Genomic DNA, 21,128 nt, shown 5'->3' with positions numbered 1-21,128 from the left:
GTCAAACGTGTAATGTAAACTGACTTGGCGGTAAATTTTTGTAATTAAAGAAAGTTGTTTGCTTAATTGATAAAAGTAATGGACAGCTAAATGTCCTGAACAATGAGCTAAAAGTAATCGATGGAGTTTTTTAGTTTGAAGTAATGGATAAATAGCTTCCTGCTTCATTTGACATAGTTAGCTGAAACTGTTGGGATTAAATTAGGCTAATTCACAAACAATTAGGAAATTGCTCGCTAAAACAGTTGGAAAATATTTAGTTAAAAGTAATTAAGGATGTAAAATAGCTAAAAAAAAAATTATGGATTACTGGTTGGAAATAGTCGGCGTAGATGATGAATGGGGAAACTATTTAACTTGTTAACTAACAGTAATGGATAATGCTTGAAATGAACGATCTGTCGATACAGGTTCATCTGACAGAACTGTGGTGACCCTCTGACACTACAATGTAGGGAGCCACCGCCCCCCAGCATCCAGCTATGGTGGGAGGGTCCCATCTTAATCGCACATAGTTGAGAGTTCTGTTCTTTGTCCCAGGTGGAGGACTTGTTTGGGACAAAGTCACAGACTCGTTCATTGTGGGTTGACACATGAGCAGGTCACTCCCCGCCCCCCCCATGTGTCCACAAGCCAGATCCCTCCAGGCCACGCTGTGCTGCTTGATTCTCTTTTCATTGCACATTCCAGAAGGCTGATGTCATCCTGAGACCTCACCAAGTGGTTCGCCGGCGTGCGTACCGAGGGCCAGTGGGCAGTTGTTCGTCCACCGCAGAGGTGACTGACTGCTGCCAAGTTTAAGCTCGCGAGCTGAATAAGGCATTTCAGAGGAGTGGATAATGCAATCCAGCAAAGTGCATGGAGAGAATATAGGCCAAGGACGGCGATGAGTCGGTCTGATGATGGTCTGCCTGCTGCTTAGGAGAAGCTCGCTGAAGAAAGGTTTCAGTGAAACTCTGCAGTGTGGTTGAGGTGGATGACAAGTCATTAGAAATGCAGCTTATAATCATATGAGTTTTAATTATTTAAATGAGAGCATTTTGCTCTCAGTTTTGTGAACTTTTTCGTGACGTCGTCCCAACCCCAACCACGATGCCACTGAGTTCAGACGGCCTATTTCATTATCTGCACCTGTCTGTGCGCTGTCATCACAGAGCGGCGGGTGCGAGGTGTTGGAGTCTCCCTCGGGCTGATGGAAACCAGACCTGATGCTGTCACCGGGGGCCGCCAATGGAAAACAGGCTTATTTTTTTCACTCAAGCCCAAGTCGTTTGTGACATTTGATCCTCGCGCATAGTCATCACTCAGTTGGCCCTTTGCCTTGGTTACTGGCAAGTATCTCATATTGAGTCTGTAAATTTGTGCCTTCGATGACCCGCGCGTGCATGAATGCCACGCAACTGGACACTCCTCAAACAAAACACCAGTGGAACAGAGGCCGGTGAAAGAGTAGACAGTGATTATTTCGGCCCAAACGTCCCCTCCCCTGCAACCGGGGATCATGAATCAAGCAGTCCCGCGTCTGGGCCCGTGCGCTTCTCTGAATAGGTAACTCAGGTCCAGACAAACGCACACAAATAAGGCACCAGTTGTACAGCTGGCACCTTGTTCGCAGAGCCAGAGTGGGACATGCAGCATAGTCGCCCCACTATACAACGCCAGAGGGGACGTTGACAGACCCCATGAGTGTTCCTCACGGTAAACCTTCCCCCGCCGCCCGCCCGCCTTTGAACTTGTTTGCTTGAAATTCCCCACATGAGTGTAACATGGAGCTGTGACTGCTGGCACACACAGGGTCCTAACAGTGGCTCCTCTGTGTGCAGGGGCACCCGGGGCCCCCCAGTGCGGCCCAATGCCGCCCAGCTGGAATCCTTTAGTGACAGCTGAGTGGCCAGGGGCCGGGGCCTGATGTATCCAGCTGTCTACCTGGAGGAAAGCCCATCGAAACACACACACACACACAAAAATGATAAAGAGCTCAATTTCCTCTAGTGTTCTGCAACACAAGACACTGACACCTGGGTGTGGCTGGTGCTGCACGAATCTACAGAAGTTCCCAAAAGCATTTATTGGCAACGTGACGTGTGTGCATGAAGTGGGGGGGGAATAAAAAGAATGACAGCCACCAGCAGGATACATGCGTGTTGGGACCAGAGCTGCCATTTAAAAAGCATCTGGAGGAGGAAAAGGAAGAAAAGAAAAAAATCAGCGCAAGAAAATGGTCGATATCCAGCTCGGACTGACCGAGAGTCGCTCCCCTGTTCTCGCCGTGACCGCCGATGTGGGTTAAGAGAGCAGCCTGCTGTAATGCTCGGGACACGATCAGCCGGGCACGGGAGACGTGACATTGAACGCACCGCCGGGACTCACCTGAGCAGCGGCCGCGGACGCGCGCTCTCCGCGCACCGACGCGTTCGATCGTTTCAAATGTCACGACGCGGTTTGCGCACAGCACATAGACTCTTGTGCAATGCAACCCCGCGGCTGGAGGACGGATCGGACACTTACTGGCTGCAAGCGAAGGTCTTCCACACACACACACACACACACACACACACACACACACGAGTGACAGTGGGTTTCCCTTCCCTTGAAAAATCCACGGGATCACCAAAGGAACACGGCGAAGATCCTCCCGGGACTTAACCCTAATCTCCTCAAACAAGTTGAATCACTTCCCCTAAAGAGCGCACACACACACACACACACACACACACACACACACAATCAGAGGAGGAGGAGGACTTGCCTGCACGATTCTTGCCCCCTTCTGTGGAAAATGCGGGCTCGTCCACACCACGTATGCGTTCGTCCCAGCTGGCAGGAGAGAGATCGCGTCCACGTCCGGCGGCTGTGGGAGGAAATGGGAAAATCCCCAGAGGAGAGTTTTTCTCAGAGGAGTTCGCGTGCGGTCGCCATGGCGGACGACTGAGCGAGTGAGAGACGGGATCCACTCCCGGTGCCTCCGCTCACACAATGCGGGAGGAGGCGCAGCACCTCCACCTTCGCAGACAGCGCCGGCACAAGGCCGGTGGAGCAACAGCGCCCTCTAGCGACGGCGACTGGAAACAGCTCTGGTCACGGTAAATCAGTGGATTTGACACGTTGAAGCAGTGAGTCACTGACTTCCCATCAATGAATAAAATACATTAGTATCATCATTACTTTAAGGATTACTTAATGTATCAAAGTGTTTTTTATTAAATTGTCCAAAAAATTGTCCCCTGCTTGACTGATGATAAAATAGTAATAATAAACTTTATCACTTAGCACTTTTCTTAATAATGTTACAAAGTGCTTTACAAATAAGAAGTAGTAAGAACAGCAGTAGTTAAAATGACAATAATACAATGGAACGCGAGCGGAGAAAATAGATGAAATCATATGTGAATCGGGCGGCTGTGGCTCAGGAGGTAGGGTCGTTCGTCCACCAAGGTTGGCGGTTCAATCCCGGCTTCCGCCGGTCTACATGTCGCTGTGTCCTTGGGCAATACACATATTCGGCTCTTCTGGCAGCGTTTGAATGTGACAGAAAAATGCGCGGTTAGTAATGTGTCTGAATGGGTGAATGTGACTTTCCTGGGTCAGTGCTTCGGGTGGTCTTTATGACTAGAAAAGTGCTATATAAATACAGTCCATAAACCATATAAATAAATTGTCAAGTGTAAATAAGAGCCATCCATCCATCCATCCATCCATTGTCTACCGCTTTATCCATTTAAGGGTCACGGGGGGGCTGGAGCCAGTCCCAGCTAACTAAATAAGAGCCATATCAGTTACTTATATAACTGAGTGTGGTCTGCATAAAAAAGGATAAGCGACATCACGACTTTGAAGGACATGGCTAAGAGGCAGCGTGTATGTGAAAAACAGAGGGGGGGCCAAGGACAGAGCCGTGAGGGACACCACGTCTCAGCAAAGCTGATGAGGAAGTGGAGTTGCCCAGAGTGACTGAGAACGTTCTTTTGGAGAGGTAGGAATGTTACGATTGACAGTATGATAGACTAAACTGTTAAGACTGTTACTATCGTTAGCTGCTTGAGGTAAAGCTAAGTTTAACTCAGGCCTCGGCCCAAAGGTCACAGGGAATCTGAGGACTCCTGATGCTGATTCACGGGGAAGGAAGAAGAGAAGAAAAGAAAAAATCTCCATAAACCTGAGTTGAATGTTTCAACTTTTCTCTAATCTTTTATTTTAGTTTTAGTTTTTGTTCGCAAATATAGCTCTTTAAAAGGGGGAGGCACCAAGGGAGGCAAACAGAGTTTTGGGGGGGAAGGGGCATGTCAGAGCTGGCCACCCCTCCGACCCCAATTGATCAATCAATATTTAAACTGACTTTTGTCAAGATTATTCACTCCTATGGGTGCATGTGCATTGCTATTCCCTGGTTCTCCTCTCCCTTTTTTTTCATGTCTGGTGGCCTGGGGCTTTGGCTGTGACTGTCTGGTGCCTCCGCATCGCCCACTCCTCTATGTACGTAGCTGCTACAGGGACAGGGATGAAAGACGAGCAGTGTGGTGGAAGGATGAAGATTTTTTGTTTTCGTTTTAATGTCTCTATTTTAATGTCTGCATGCCTGCCCACCTTATCAGTGGCAGGAAGCGAAGTCTCCCACACATCTGTGATGTGGGACCGGAGATGTAGAAATCACCCTCAGTGTCTTGGCAGCTTCGGGAGGTGCTGACTTGGGACTGAGGCAAAAAGAAAAAAAAGAAAACAGCCAAGAGACACCAAAATGCTGTTTCTGATCAGTTTTGTAAGTAATTAAGATGTTGTGCCATGTTCTCAGTGATCTCTTATTTAACTGGGAAGAGTCACCTTCACACCTCAAGTGGAAGGAGCACAAGAATGATTCTTGAAATACTATTCATCTAAAGTACGTTTTTTTAATTAAAGGAACTTGGTTTCCATTCAGCCCACTTTACATTTATTAATCAGAAAGTTTGAATCTTTAAATAAACTCTTGTTGTGTGCTTGAGGCTAAGGGTTCAAATGAAAGCTGGATTAACCTAAAAATAGCTTCTGTCAAATATGTAATGCTCTCACAGTATTGAATTGAAGTCAAATGTACAATACAGTATGTGCTTGTGGACAAAATAATGAATACATGAATATGTCTAACGAACCTGAAAAAAACTCTGCTCTGACGATATAGTCTTAAATTACAAGATTAAAACTAACCTCCTTCTCCACAGGCATGGTTGAACAGTTCAACATAAGATTATTGGGAGGGTTTGACTAAAAGAGTGATTTTTTTATTGACTGCAAAGGAATTGCCTGTTTTTTCCAAACGTACCATAAACCTCATAATGACTCAAACAGGACACGTTGATGAATCAGTGTCTTCAGTGTCATTTAATCCGTATGAAACATTCGTTGTCATTGTACGAGGACAGCAACATTTATTAAACATTACCGTTACTAATAAGGACGATTAAAGCCAACATACAAATATTTATTTATTCAATTACGGGGAGTTGTTGTATGATTACAACACTGTGCATTTTGATATTGCTGAAATTCATACCTTATGTGTTCCATAAAACATTAACATCTAAATGTATCTATTCATTTTGTGTGCACTTTCATCTCGCCTACAGTTCCCATGAGGCCATTTTCTTTCTTTCTGTTCTTTTCAAAACCTTAAATGAGATCGACACGTGAGAAGACTTAAAATCCCCAAACACGAGCACAATACGCTAATTTTTTTGACATCTTTAGTCTCACAGAAATGCGTCACTGGAAAGATAATGAATATGCTTTTGTTTGCACTATAATAATCATTGCTGTCATCAGCAGGGCCAATGATAAAGCCTATTTTTTTTAGACAGTTCGCGTCTTGGCATCTGTCCAAAACTGATGCTTGGCAGAGAAGGAAACCAGCAGGGGGGACTCTCAACACATGCTCCATTAAAAAAATAAAATAAAGAGAGAACAGGAGAAGAAAAACTGCTCTCACTCATTGCCCCCATTGGACGATTGCAAGATTACACATTTATGTTAGGATAGAAATATTTCCTCTAGGGAAATACACAGTGGAGATTTTCTCTGTCTGACTGTAATCAAATGCACATTCTGCAGTATATTTGATTGTCCTTATTAAAAACTACCATCTTTCATTCATATTTATATCTCTAGTCTGATGAAACAACAGTGGAGGCGTATTATGTTATTTTCCCCCTGTGCTGACATGAATTTACAAAAGATGTTGTTGTCAGCCTGTGAGTGTTTCGTCTGATCCTGCATGCAGGGATACACAAAATCTGCTGTATAAATCCATCGCATTAGTATCTCACCTTATACCTTCATAACAGGAGCAGATGGAATAGCTTGGGGTCATGGAGTGAGTGGGAATAATTTCAGCAAAATTGTCAAGGTATTACTGAAACAAAACAAATATCCACCAGAGATGTTTTGCATGAAATTGTTGCTGTTTTTTTCTCCCTCCCCGAGGGGTTCGCTTGTAAAATGTATTTTTCGTCTTTTGAGCTAATCATGGTGGGAAGCTGAGAAAATTGGAAACAACGTGAGCGCAGATTTCAAGTACAACTTCACCGAGGGAAAAGTTTGACCACTTAAATCTTCAATCGCAGCCTTTTACAAAAGGATGGAGGAGGGTGTTGTGGATGAGCACGTGCCACTGACTGTTCCGTAGTGTGTTGCACTTTGTGATTTCAATAAAATGCTGAGCAGAGGTTTCAGTTTCCGCATATCTTCTTCCTTCTTACTTTTTAAAAAACTTTCACTTTGGCAGACTGTGCATGTGTGTGAGGCTGTTTGTGTACATGCACATGTACACACACATATATATGTGGGAATGCATATTGACATAATGTACTTATACTTATATATATATAGGTTACATATATATGTGAACTTGACAACTGTTGTTTTTTTATCTGAGCAATACCACACTATAAGAGTTTATAAAAGTAAACAAATTCAACTTAAAAAAATATATACATTTGAGAAAAAAGGGAAGAAAATGAAACATTGTCATGTATGCTAAATATAAAGCTAAAGCCAGCTAACTTAGTTACTAGTAAGAAACTAGTAACTAGACTTATTAAAAGTAAGGTGGTGAGAAAGTAGTGGTGAGAAAGAACAGTGTTTCCCTCTGAAACAGTGGAGACGGAGTGGCTAAGAATGGAGCAGTACCAAAAGTCACATAAAATAAATAGACTCAAGTAAAGAAGTCTACAAGTAGCTCAAATTTGTACTTGAGTAAATGTTTCTAAGTTACATTCCTCGACTGAGACATTGTGATAACAGTTTATTTGAGATTACCCCCACCACAAACACACACACACACACACACACACACACTACTCTGTGTTACAGCTGCAAATTAGAAATTGACAACTCATGTTGCCATCTGGTTGCCATGACACCCGGTTATTAGGCTTCCTGACAGTCCCGGCTCGTCTTGTTCGTTCGTTCCATCTTCCCCCTCCCGCTCATCGACATTGTTTCCGATGTAAAGCTCGGCTCTCATCCCAACGGGGACTCCCAGCCAGGGTACTGTCTCTCCCCCACGTTCAGTCACCAGCACATCGCTTAGTGTTCCCCAACTCCTGGAAAAACCACACAGGCAGACTTGTGAACATCATCGCGGTGGAAATGCTTTGTACATGATGACACAATGTATGAAAACATTTCCTCTTAATGCAAAAATCCTCCTGCTTACATCACACTATTGATTTCCAGATCTTCTCTCATGCTGCAAAGGTACAAAAGCCCCCCCCCCCCCCCCCCCCCCTGCACATTTCAGCCTCTGTCTGGACCATTGGGACTTTAATGCTCCAATGATCAATGAGAGGATTAAAGTAATTTAAAGACGCCTTTGTCTGGTTTGTGCGTCGGAATCTCTTCCGTCCTCAGAACCGTGGGGCAGCCAGGTTTGCTCTACTCACGAACCTGTGCACAGTGCAGTCGCGGCCCTGTTTGTCATGGACTGCTGCTGAATCCTATGGATGCCCCTGCAGGCTGCAGTCTGGAAGCGGTGTGGGTGCGAGCGTGTGGGTGGTGGCGTGATTCATGCAGCCCCCCCCCCCCCCCCCCACTTTCTTCCTGACATTTGACATACTGAAAGCAGAGGATCTTGGCTGGAGCAAAAGCCCGGCGTGTTGTGTCACGGCTGCAGCGTCTGTGCCGCTGCCTCACAGGGCCGAGAACAGGTATAACAGTGAGTCAGCGCTCTTCTTAATTCGTACACCTACGGTGCAGAACTACAGGGGTCTGTTCTCAAGCTGAATTCATTTGGACTTTACAGCCGGTTCCCTGCTGAGGATTCAGCATCGCGCGGTGCTTACCTAACATACCGCTCCTTGTAGGTCATTCCTGCTTAGACTTCGCAAAGGACTTAAGGAACGAGGGGGGAACTCAAGTGCTCATTTGAAGGAAGAAACACAGCCCAGGGGATGAAGCTGCCCAGCTAATAGGCTGATTCCTGTAAAGCATTTGGCAATCCATTCTCATTAAACCTCTCTCCCTGGTCAACAAGGATGTGGTGCCACATTAACCACCAAACACATTGTGCTGCAGAAGACTGAGTGATGCCAGAGGGACGGCGGTTCCTAATGAACCCCACCGAGACCCCTCACCGTCAGGTTCGTCAGACATCTGCCCCGGCTCATCAGGGCGGATGGAGCACCTCAGCACGCGGGATAACTCAAACAGGCCACACGGTGGCTCGCTCGCGTCAGGATGCTGGAGGTTGATGTTGACAAGCGCCTCAGAGGAGATACTGGCGCACACCCCCCTGGATCTATTGACTGGCGAGGCGCCCTCCCCCCAACAGGCCACCCCCACACGCCACGTGGGATTCAAAATCCCTGAAATTAGTCCGGAGGTAAACAAAGGAGAAAAGGAGACCTCTCCTCCAATCATTTTGTCTTCAAATCGAATTTTGGGTTCAGCACCCTCCCCGACATTGGGGATTAACTCCAAATCCATGTTACATTTAATAGACATACTTCATTTCTTTCTCCTCTTTCTTTTAGAATCTGCTTTAGTTATATGATACTCCGGATGACGTTAACGTTTGCTCTGTTCTTCACAAGGTTCTGTGATCTAACTTTGAATAGCGGGCAAAGGAAGTTCAAATATAAAGGTTTATCTGTAAAGACATGGTCTCAGTATTACTAACGACATTATAGTGTGTTATTAATCATTGCCGTTGCTAAGCCAATGCCAAACAGGGGCCTCAAAAGTCAAATGTTACCACCATCCCCGTTTTATGAAGTTAATCTCGTCACGGGTTAAAACAGTGAATATAAAGAACAACAAACCCTCTTGTAGGCTGTTTTAAAAACGAAGTGTACAAAGAACAGCACATATAACGTCTGCTGATGTAGCTGTTCCTGATTTTTTGGATGAAAGCATTCTTCTACAAAACAAACACGTGCAACTGCACAGTTAACAGAAACTATATTAAAGTCATGCCGCTGTGTCAAAGTTGTCCCATCCCCCTTTCCAAGCTGAACTCTGGTCCGCCAACATCTGCCCCGCTCTTTATTTCCTCAGAGGACATTTGTCCGTCTGAGGTCGTTCTAAAACAAAAGAAGAAAAACAACAACACAAAAAAAAAAGCCTGAATCTATAATAATGTTTTGTTTTCACAGCGAGTGAGCTGAACGCGCATGTGGACACGCATGGCAGCCTTTAGCAAACATGGTGCCACTGTGGTGCTGCAGTGCCGGACACTCCACGTCCCATCATCCCACCAAGTTCCGCGGAAATCAGTCCTGTAGTTTTTGTGTAGCCCTGCTGACAAATACCAACAAACCATCAAACAAACAAACAGATAGGGTCAAAAACATAACCTCTTTGCCAGATGTAGTAGATCATAGGAGCGAGCATCGTCAATCCAATCACTTTGATTTGACTTCGCAGCCTCGGTTTGAGTGTTGAACGCACTTTTATTGTCGAGGTGTCAAATGTAACAGTGTCACCATTCGGAGAGGGGATGAAGAGTACATGGTCACATAAAAAAATATAAAATCAACAATGAAAATGGTCACACGGAGAGAGTCTGGTTCCCGTGGCAACATACAGTAGATGTACACTTGAGACAATGTCCGGATCCAGTCGTGTACGTGTTTGGTTTGCACATTTCCACAGCCTATATTTATCTCAAACAATAAGAGTCCTTTTTTTTTTTTCTGTTTCTGCTCACTAGCCATGCATACAGTTGACAAATTCCACGTGTCGAGTCAGTGTCTTCACAGGAGCTGGCCCTTTCAATACAAAATATTTACACTACCATTTATTATTCTGAGTGTCGTCGCCTTTGACGTCACTACGTCTTACGGTGGATCTGAATGCTCTTGAGCAAACGTGAGAGCGACCCAGTTCATACCGGTACCAGAGGAGAGAATATGTAAAGGATGACAAATGTTGGCATCGTTCACTTTAAATGTCACCCGTTCTTGCAAAGAGTTCAGAGGGATCGTCTGTAGAGATATTCAAACACTGAAAGAGATGAACTCTTTGTCCCATCAGGATGAAGCAGTTGCTTATACTACTAATCAGCAGTCCGCTGTCCGAGACTTCCCAGAGAGGGAAAACCCACAAATCATCACACGATATGTGACTCTGCTATACGTTTACGATTAAATCTCAAAGTGAGAGAATATAGGGAAGAAATGACGGCGCCGGACGCTTCAAGAAAGACACCGACTTATCTACCATTTTCAAACGGCTGGAAAAAAAAAATATCTATATAAGAAAATGGAGGTGCTTTCAGTTTCACCTCTTTGGTTCAGCCCTGTGATGAGTAGAAAAAGACCTCCCACCAAGCACTACAAAACCAAAGCTGGGAGACAAAAGTTTACACACTGTAACTCAAATACTCCTCAATGTTTGACACAACCAGATCGCAGGAATCCGTTATTGGGTCGGTGTACGGTAGCTACTTGCAAAAAGTCATGTAAAACAAATAAACCCCCCAAAAAAAGCCTCTTGGTGTTTTTGTGCGAAACCGACGAAACCAGCAGGAAACTTTTTTTTTTCTCAGTCATTTATATCAGAATGCTTAGAAACCTTGAGTGAAGAGCTCCTGATCAGTGACTCTTTGCTGAAGAAAAGGTTGAAAACAAAACAGAGTAACATAAGGCGAGGGCACGGTTCCTTTTTCTCATTTGTCAATTTTCTCTTGCAGCGAAAAATTCCTGGCGTTCCTCATCCAAAACGTATTCATTACTCAGATGTCGTTATTAATAATCATGTCAGTGCAGATTTTATGCTCCATAGAGTTAACATCCGCTGCGTTCAACCATGAATTTATCTTCCGTTTAATTGGCGTGTGCATGTGTGTGTGTGTGTGTGTGTGTGTGTCCAAGTGTGTGTCTCTCTGCCGTGTAGTCGCAGTAGCTTCCTCTAAGTAGACTTTCTGCCTGGCCCTTTTTCCTCGAGGCCCCCGGGGGCTATTGTATATTGCAAGAGGAGCAGCAGGGGTCATCCTTGTCTGGCTGGGCGGCGTAGTCCATCTGCCGAACAATCTCTGCAAACAGTTCGTCTACCATGGTTTTGCTCTTGGCCGACGTCTCCATGAACGGGCAGCCCCACTCCTCGGCCAGGGCCTGTCCTTCGCTGGACGACACCTCCCGCTCGCTCTCCAGGTCCACCTTGTTCCCCACCAGGATCACGGGAACCTTCTCGTACCTGAGGACAGACACAGACGCAAGGATGAGGAGAGAATCAGCGACGGCTGACGCTGAGGAGCAGCAACGGGAGAGATCAGTGTGTTTTTTTTTATTGTTCTAGCATTTTGCCCGAACTTACACTTTTAACAAGACAATTACAACTTTCACAACTTGGTCAACACACCTTTTCTGCTTCAGAAGGTTTTAAGTTGCACTGCTAAAAAAACCCTTTAGTCTTTGCATGAGGAAATCCGTTAGTTAATGCTCTTATTTAATCACCCATAATGCATCATTTTCATTTTGTATAAAACACATCAGAATTACATGACCTGCTAAAACACCAGTCAGTCAACAGTCTACAGTCTGAACAACCTAACCTCATTTTCTTGACCTGCTTCTCGTTGTTCAAAGGGAGCCAGGGCCGTACGGGGTAACAGGCAGGGAAGCAACCTGATTGGTTGGCTGATCTATCACAGGACAGACACTGATGCCATTGCATCTAAGCAATATAGATAAAGTCATATTGTGACAGTTATTCCTTTTGCTTAAGATTGAGCTTCTGCACAAGTCACAGGGTGAAATTCATATATTCATATGCATGTACACACACACACATATATATATATATATATATATATATATATATATATATATATATATATATATATACAATTAGTTTTTTGATCAAAAAGGAGGGTAATTAAAAACAAATTATATATATCTATATATATCTATATATATATAGATATATATAATTTGTTTTTTGATCAAAAAGGAGGGTAATTAAAAATAAGCAATCACAGAGAAATTTGGAGGTAAAATGGCGGTCATATCACTTGTCTGTAGAATTTGAAGAACATATTTTTCCTCTGCTATTTCACACCATGAAATCAGCCTGGCTGTTTCAAACGGATGGCAGATGACCAAAATGGAAACAATGAAAAAAGACGTGTTTCCTTTTTGACATGTACAAATGGTCTTTGGCTGTGGGACGCAGCTTTTCACACACAGAACCAGGCCAGCACCTTGTTGCTGTGTGGCACTAAACGTCGAGGCTTCATGCCACCCACCCACCCTGCCTCATGTCTGCACTCTAAACTCTGATCCCGTGGAGAACAGGAAATTGGTAGTTTAGCACAACTCTGACCCCCGGGTTCAGGAAATAGGAAGTGATCTTTGAGTTCCCTGCCATGGTGCGGAGGCACAACCTGTCATTGTGGAACTGTACCGCAACAGACGATCAGTTGAACCAAACGGGCTTCTGCACTATAATTATTTAGAGGATGACAGTTTCACCGATATAATCACTACGTCAGTTTTGATATCGTGGACCATGATGTGCCTCTGAGGCTGTTTGTTCACATCAGAAGAGATGTGAAGATCAGAACCATCAGAGGGAAAGCCGATCATGCGAATCCACATGCTTTGGGGAAACAACAGGTTATTTCTTTCATCCTTGTCTGTGTGAGGCGAGCAGGGGAGATGCTTTCCATCCGTTGGACCCGTCGTTTGAACTGGGCGTACGGGTCTCAGTCCGCGACACTGAGCGACATTGTCACATCCAACCAGTTATTTCCCCCCGAACACCCATCAACATAATGCCCTCGCTCTATGAAATATACACGCCCGAGCCTCGCTCGCAGGCCAGGGGGCCGCAGGTTTCGGCGTTAAATGAGCTTAAAGTTGCCCGAGAACAGGAAGCCAACTTTGATCTAGTCATGAATATGTTACGTAGAGTGAATTTTAATCACAAACCTGTCCCGTTCCCAGGATCGGCTCACCAGCTGAGGGCTGCTACCAGGATTTAGGAGGCGATCTCAGAGCTCGCTCGGTGTTTGCTTGAATGAGAGAAACTTCAGCAAAACAGCGCCCAGGTCACATTCACTGCACTCCTGGTGTCGATAAAAACGGCAAGGCTGTGATTTTCCTGACTATTTCGGACCACTTCTAGTTGGCGGTAGGCGCGTCTTGTCTGGAACCTTACATTCCCTTTCCACCTCCACGGAAAAAAGCCCCAAAACATAGATGTGGGTGAGCAGATTGAAAGGCAGATCCTTTACTTTTATAGCTGTGCCCATTTAGGAGATGCTGCGGGGGGCTCCGAGTTTAGTTGGGGTAATGGTACCATTTGAGCGTCTGTTTTTTTCGGCCCCAGAAAGTGGCTGTTACTCAAATCCCCCACTTTGGACCCCTCGAGGGCCTGTTGTCACTAACGCTCTCGTATATTATCTACAATCAAATGCAGTCTCACACCAGCTCTCACTTTCCTGCCCTTGTTACAGAGAGAAAGTAACACAATGCAAGATGGTTAGCACCTGAGCGGTGTATGGATCTAAGGCTTGAAAATTATTGCTAAAAGCAAGTCAACATTATTATTAATAATATAACAGGGGGGCCGCAACTACTGTGTCGATGTTCGTAGAGCCCATGGTGACGTCTGCAAATGTTTAGTTTAGTACAAACTAACAGTCCAAAATTGCAAAGATGGAACCAATTCCTAAAAAAAAATACTTTCTGTCCGTCCAAAAAGACCATTCAAACATCCAGGCGGTTTGATTCGCCCTAGTTAAGTTAGGCAGCTCATCTGGACCTCGTCATAACAGCAGCAGAGCACAAAGACATCTGGTAGCGAAGGAGAGGTTCTATATATAGTCAGAATAACAGAGGAGGAAACCGGCGGTCCCACGAGGTGTGAGATGGAGGCTGCCACGGATGCTGAGGCTCCAATACGTCCTCCGCATAGAGGGTGTCGGTCACACCGTGTCTGGACACAACAGCGGATGACGCAAGGAAGCGAGGCTCATCCGTAACCCATACGGGGCTGGTTTACGTGGTTCACACGCAAGACAAATTAATATCTGGTGGTGTTCGTGCTGTGACACAAACAGCACGAACAACATGTCCCGCTTTAGCCTTCGGCCTGACGGTGCCCGCGCTGGAGCACTCCGACTGCAAACACCCATCTGCCCATCGCCTTATCTATAATGCATGATGCATCAACACACAGGGGCCTCGCTGACGGACAGTGGAACCCAGCGGCACAGGAGTGTCTGAATTTGAGTCTAGTCGATGCCAACAGGGCTGCCGGGCCCTTCTGAGGGAAGGTCTCCAGTTCTGCCAGTGGAGAGATGTCAGCTGAGTCAGAGAGTACTGTAGCAACAAGGTCCTCTATTTAGCACAAATTCAGGACATTGGACGATCAGGAATAGACTTCTGGTGAGGCTTTTGTGAACATGCCTTGACAACCACATTAAGATGTCTGCTTTTTTAAATAACGAATGATAAGGAAAACACACAAAATATCCCGGGTATGACTTAAAGTCTCTTTTTGGATTCTCTGAAGGTTATGAAAGCTAATTATCTGCTTCCTGTTACCCTTGAACCGAGATGTTAATCGCAGATGCTTGAGACATTGGCCATGAAATGTCAAAAATGGACAAGATAAATATGAACTGAACCTGCCAGACTGTACATCTGATGTATTACAGCAACAATACAGCAGACTTCTAGCTCCCTGGGGGTAATTATGCTGTCTGAAACAAATTCCTCCTCGTACTGTAGAAAAGCGCAAGGCTAAAAAAATCTGAATTTCAAAGTGCCACTGCATGAAAAAGAAAAAGCTTCACGATTGGCTTTCCATTAGAGAGCTGAAAGAAAAAAGAAGAGGAATTCGCTTTGAACAGTTCATCGACTCATTCATAAGTTTGATAAAAAAAATATGGCCAAAGTGACACGTTCTACATTCTCCACTGAACTCTGAAAATAAAACTTCACACTGAGGATATTATTCTAGTATGGACACTAGACTTCCCACCAGCCAAAAAATAAAATCAACACATGTAAATTTAGATTTACACCACCATACAGTTAAATCTTTCACTTTGTTATAAATCTTTGATGACTTATTTCAGCGTATACACTCACCAAGCACTTTATTAGGAACGTCACACTAATACATGGGGTAACAATTTGGCAAGTAACATAATGCAGGAACTGCTATAGGCAAAATGACACAATCAAAGAGGCCGTATTATAAGATTAATAACACTACATGTATAAAACTTACCAACTAAAGAAAAATGAACTTCCCTTGTATCAGTCAGAAAATTGCAAGGTACAAGGTTCTGAATACGTCCCTGTGAGAACACTAAACACAGACAGGCCCGTTTAATACAGTCCACACAGTCAAAAGCAACTGTCAGAGCAACCACGAGCCAGCAGAACCTTTAACACACTTTCTAAAAGCCAAGTCAACGCTGAACTTTAACTCAGTTCTTTTGCCCAGTTTTCACAACAGACAAAAGACTCGGATGAAAGAGGATCTTTTTTGGGCAAACTGGGAGACTGCTGCTCCTCCAGTTATTGATCCTAATCTTCTCGGCCAGCTGAACCCGCGCACAAGCCCTCGAATGATGATATGACAAACGAAGAAATTGGTATACGTCTAAATGAGTTACACACGTGTAGACTGAAGATATCGACAGCACCAGCACCGCAACGCTGCAAGACGGCAGTATTAAGTTCATGGTATTTCTTCTCCTCTAACCTATGACCACGGCGCTTGTAATGGAACGCTCCGCTATGTCAGCAAACACAACACGACCCCGGCGGTGTACAGTCAACGGCGGCTGATGTGGGGAGCGACGGGGTCGACGGCGGACACGCGAAGGCCGGGGTGTCATCACGTGCACCCGCGGCCTCTGCGCTGAAGAACCGTCTGTGCCACCGACGGCGGGCACTGATGGATGCTGACAGGGGTCAGAGTGAGAGTGACGCACGGCAGTGCCTGTGACCTGGGCGACTGCCGATATGGACATGATGGGTCGCCAGTGTTTTCGCTGAGAGGAGGGAAGACAGAACGAGCAGTAGCAGCAGTACGAGGCACGGGGACAGTCTGACTGCTGAGGGTTTACATGGAATAAAGAACATTTTAAAAATACAGTTGAAACTGCTAAAGCTGTAGTGCATGAATATTAAAAGGAAAATGACTCTCTTTTTCAAGTCATCATCCGTGCTTGATTACAATTGTTCGTACAATATATTTATGATGGCAGCTGTGTCTGTTTGACGTCTCAACTTGTTTTGACTTCTCCTACTGTATTTCGTGATCTCCTGCATTTCCCACAATGCCTTTCGATCAGCCCGTCAGAACATGCCTGAACTTGTTGTGTGTGGTCTGTGTGTTTCAAGAGTGCAATGGCAGGAGTGTGTGTGTCCTATGTTTTTCAGTGAGGTCCCTTATAGCATAAAACTGAAAATTTGAAAACTGATGATATATAGGAAACATAGAAATGAAAGCTATGCTCTTTTTCATTTTGGCTGCTAGAAGAATAACGAGTACCCAGAATCAAGTACAATTAATATGTTGAGTATAAACATTCAATATTTTTTAATACTGATGAAATTGTGTGAGTCTGTGTGTTTTGGCTCTTAAACTAGTATATATACAGGACATGTATGTATTCATCAACATAAGCCAAACTTGTGAGACACGTGAATACTGACTTTATTAAAAAAAAAAAAAATCCAGTTAAATGAAATTTAAATCATCCACTATCTGATCAAAAAGTAAATAAACAAGACTTAGAGAGCAGGACAAAGCGAGATTAATGTTTAATTTAATTTGTTTGATAGAGTCACATTATTATTGTATGCAATTTATTCATTGCTTCTTACCTATAGCGACACAAGGAGACGCAGTTTGAGTTTACCATACGGAGCGAGAAGCCAACAGAAGCTTTTAATAACCGAAAACCAGCGCGTATGTTTGAAAAGGCGATAAACAAACAGCTGCTGAATAAAGCAAACCTTTCCTGATCTTACACACAAAAACCATCAATGGAATGTCTTTTATTGCAAGTTCAACTGTGTTAATGTTAGAGGAAAAAGAAGAATGACGGTCTATAAACGACATACTTGGATTTGTCTCTTCTTTGAAAATATTTACTGCATAAATGGACAGAAATGCTCTGAATACCCAATATAATGTGTACTAACTAACTAACTTTCCATGACCAGACATTTCTTAAGAAATTCCACCACTGTCTCAAACAGCGTGAAGTCGTTCTACATGATGTTTTCTCTTGCCCCTTACCCCTAATTTTAACCATCACGGCTTAATGCTCAACCGGAACAAAGGCCTAATTCTAAAAAAAATCAGTAAAGACTTGATTCCCAAAATCAAGTCTTTACTGTCAAAAAAGCAGTTTCTACCCATGAGGACCTCGATTTTTGTCCCTACGGGCAAAGTGTGTATCCAGGTTGTGTTGTGGAAGACCCCACTGGGACTTCCAACACACAAACACACACACACACTAGGCTGCAAGTACCTCTCCACATGCTCACTTCATATGGGGGAAACATGTTGACCTCATTCTTTCATCCACAGATTTATAGGATTGTTTATAAAGGTGCGTGTGAGAAACAGAGAGAAAAACTAAAAAGTGTTTTTTAGCTGACAGAAATAGGCAACACAGTCATAACCAAACCCAAAACATGTTACACCTTCACAGGCCATACAGTACGCTGCCTGGGCAGCGCCAAAAAGTAATCCGCTATATCAATGAACAGTGTGAGCAGGAAGATGACTTTAATATGCTTTATCATCGGAGAGCTTATTTTTTCTCTCCGGAGCCTATTGGACTCCCTGGATTGACTGTAACACATCCACTGACACCTTCCATGACTGATGAACCCACACAGCTCGGGGGCCCGCTTGCCTTGCACATTGTAACAGGAACTGAGCGAAACAAACAGGCAACCATCACCAATGATTATCTAACCACCAGCAGCATTTACGCCAATGCATATGTAGGTATTTTTTATAAGACTGGTGTCGGGTCACCAGGTGAAAATACGGTACAGTACGTCTGCACAGTACATTGGCCCGGAGCAAAGGAACACCAATACCATGACGGCACAGGCCCCGCAGCCTCAGCTAACCTCCTGAATCAATCAGCCGCTCGCTCTGGTGACCTCGTATCTGGATCATCAGTGCTCAGACGGCAGACAATCTCACACTTGCACTTGTGCCGCTCTTCCCAAAGAGCTTGTGCGGCTGTGGTTAATTAAAAACATGGCCTCCCCTGCGCAGGAGCCGGGCTGACGCTGGTTTATGTGTGTGTGTGTGTGTGTGTGTGTGCTTCCCCATCCCAGCCCCTACAGTTGTTTAGAGCTGTGCCTCCTTGAAGCTCTCCGCAGAGCCTCCGTTGCACTGAACCCTGGGTATCCCCCCCCCCGGCCGGGTGTTTCACTGAGGTTGCAGCATCCCGGCCGCAGCACAGCAGACATTCAGAGCTGCAGAGCAGCGGCTTGCCAGCTGTGGCAAGCCGCTGTGTGCATGTTATGACTGTGAAGACAGACTGGTCAGGTAACACAGACTGGTCTTCTCCACAGTGCTGGTAGACAGGATGGGTCAGCGCTGCAGGTTGCCTGTCGTCCCTTCAGATGCAACTGTCTAGACAGAAAGCACAGGCGAGCCTGCGAACACAGAAGACTTGAGGACACTCTGAAGATCGCACATGGTAAGTTTCTACGAAGATGCTGGCGCTGCAGATTTTGCCTACCAACAAGCTCTGTGGCTGAGACCTGGTACACCAAAATAGAACAGGCGTGTGGTGTTGCTCTGGAGTCTGCCCCGAAGACGCACAGCATCTCCATCCCAGCACAGGTTTCAGACCAGGCCTCGGCCCATCTCTCTCTCCCATCGTCTCTTATGTGTGAGGGATTAATCCCCAACATCCGTACCCCAAACTATTTGGCCAGGACTCCCTGCTGCGCATCTTTTCACCAACCTTTTCACTCTTATGATCTGATCCCTCATCGGCTTTATGTCCTGGAAGCTCTGCTGGTTGACGAGGCTGTAGACCAGGATGAATCCTTGGCCGTTTTTGATGTAGAGGTCCCGCATGGAGGCGAACTGCTCGGTGCCGGCGGTGTCGAGGATCTCCAGCACCGACGGCGAGGAGTCCACCTCGATCTCCTTGCGGTAGAAGTCCTCTATGGTGGGGTCGTACTTCTCGATGAACGTCCCGGTGACAAACTGCACGGTGAGGGCGGATTTCCCGACCCCGCCGCTGCCCAGCACCACCACTTTGTACTCGCGCATCGTGGGATTTAAATCAAGTCGTGAAGGAGTCGAACCCCCTCGCGCGAATCACGGTCACCATCCGTGTCCCGGGTCGGGCGGGTTGTCACGGACACGGTCCTGCTCGCCGCTGCTCGGCTACGGCAGAGCACAAAGACACGGCTGCCCCAAGATGGATTTCATTGTAGAAAATTGCCCCCATGCAGGCCAGACACTGACCGCAACACGAGCGCCCGAGGACGGCTGTTGTCCCGAAACGCGCACAGGGAGGAGGAGGAGGAGGAGGAGGAGGAGGAGGAGGGACGGGAGCGCCCGACGATGTGGACCGTGCGGGTTCTCATCTGCTGGGCTCGCTCCTCTCTAGCGCGTCGGGGAGGAGAAAAAAACAAACTTGCGCCGTCGAGGACACCGGGGAGGGAAATCGCTGGGTGAGCCCCGACAATGAACCACAGGCACCGGATTCCTAGCAGGAGTCCGCCGCGGAGAAACGGCACGAGCTCAAAGTGTTGCGCCACTTCATTACAGAACTTGCGTCTCTTTGTTTCTCCTTCACCGTCGCTGGCACGTCTCCGCTCTCCGGTGCAAGCCCAGCCGCCATACTCTCGGGTGTGGAGACCCACGGCCGCTGCGTAACCAGCCGGTCCCCACTCGGCTCCCGTACTGAGAGAGAGGCGGGGGCGAGAGAAAGAAGGACCCGCCCTCCCTCCTCAGACGGACGTGGGAACGGTCCAATGAGCGCCGCCGCTGCTCTCCGTGAACCTCACCGGCGCCTGGACGGGAGCCGCGCGCGGCGAGACGGTGAAATCCGGCGGCTACGTTTCCGTTCATGTGTTAAAATTCCCATCATTCGGTTGCCCCGGTGACATGCAAAGAGCGCTCGTCCAATCACGGCGGCGGGCGGCTCGAGGAGGACGGATATCCAAAGAGGAGGATTATGCGCCGGATGCTGTTGCTATGGCAACGCAGCACTTTTGTTGCCGCTGTCCAAAATTCGTCTACTGGATGGTCTGGAGTATTATTTATTGATAACACAGGAATTACGTGTGGTTGCCGTCTGGAAAATCTCCACATTTACTTTCTGTTGATGATCACTTCTAATAGAAGTCTCACACTACCTGAAACTGATCACGTATACACGTTTATGAAGCACTTCTAAAAAGAAAAACATGATCTGCATGTCTATTGTCATATTATGTACGAGAAATTATTATAATTGAGTAGTTTCAGAGAGATTATTTGTGAATTGATTGCTTTAGATTGAATCTTTGAGCTAAATGTCCTTATTTTTGTATCCAAAACAAAAAATCTGAAAACTTGCAAATCCTACTTTTGGCATCTGCAAATGACTCATGGCATTTAAACAATTCAAATATAAATGTACAGTACAGAATGAAACA

General features: G+C 45.7%; 2 protein-coding genes across 4 annotated transcripts in view; both read right to left on the bottom strand.

Annotated features, from left to right (window-relative positions):
• The window catches only part of LOC118282810 (FERM, ARHGEF and pleckstrin domain-containing protein 1-like), a 47,534-nt gene extending 44,551 nt beyond the window's left edge, over positions 1-2,983 (bottom strand). Inside the window, exon 1 of one of the 3 annotated variants that reach the window (XM_035604271.2) lies at positions 2,750-2,983. The gene's annotated coding sequence lies outside the window, so the exon portion shown is untranslated. Of the gene's footprint in view, positions 1-2,370; positions 2,668-2,749 lie in introns of those variants that run through there. The other 2 variants (XM_035604269.2, XM_035604270.2) reach the window with 2 other exon arrangements.
• A 6,917-nt stretch (positions 2,984-9,900) lies between these two features.
• On the bottom strand, positions 9,901-20,400 carry LOC118320531 (ras-related protein Rap-2a). Its single transcript, XM_035651422.2, has 2 exons — positions 19,439-20,400; positions 9,901-11,664 (listed from the first exon to the last, which is right to left on the bottom strand). Exons 1-2 carry the CDS (start codon positions 19,750-19,752, stop codon positions 11,427-11,429), a joined length of 552 nt encoding a protein of 183 aa, XP_035507315.1. The 5' UTR covers positions 19,753-20,400; the 3' UTR covers positions 9,901-11,426.
• Between the last annotated feature and the right edge of the window lie 728 nt (positions 20,401-21,128).

The sequence above is a fragment of the Scophthalmus maximus genome, chromosome 14, assembly GCF_022379125.1.
Source record: "Scophthalmus maximus strain ysfricsl-2021 chromosome 14, ASM2237912v1, whole genome shotgun sequence".
NCBI classification, from domain to species: Eukaryota; Metazoa; Chordata; class Actinopteri; order Pleuronectiformes; family Scophthalmidae; genus Scophthalmus; species Scophthalmus maximus.
The sequence above is the reverse complement of the archived record's forward strand: the minus strand, read 5'-3'. Positions and strand labels throughout refer to the sequence as shown.

Coding starts and splice junctions, on each gene's coding strand:
- LOC118320531 (XM_035651422.2), bottom strand. CDS start 19,752: ATGCGCGAGTACAAAGTGGTGGTGCTGGGCAGCGGCGGGGTCGGGAAA. Junction 11,665..19,438: donor CAGATCATAAGAGTGAAAAG/GTTGGTGAAAAG, acceptor GTCTGTCCTCAG/GTACGAGAAGGTTCCCGTGA.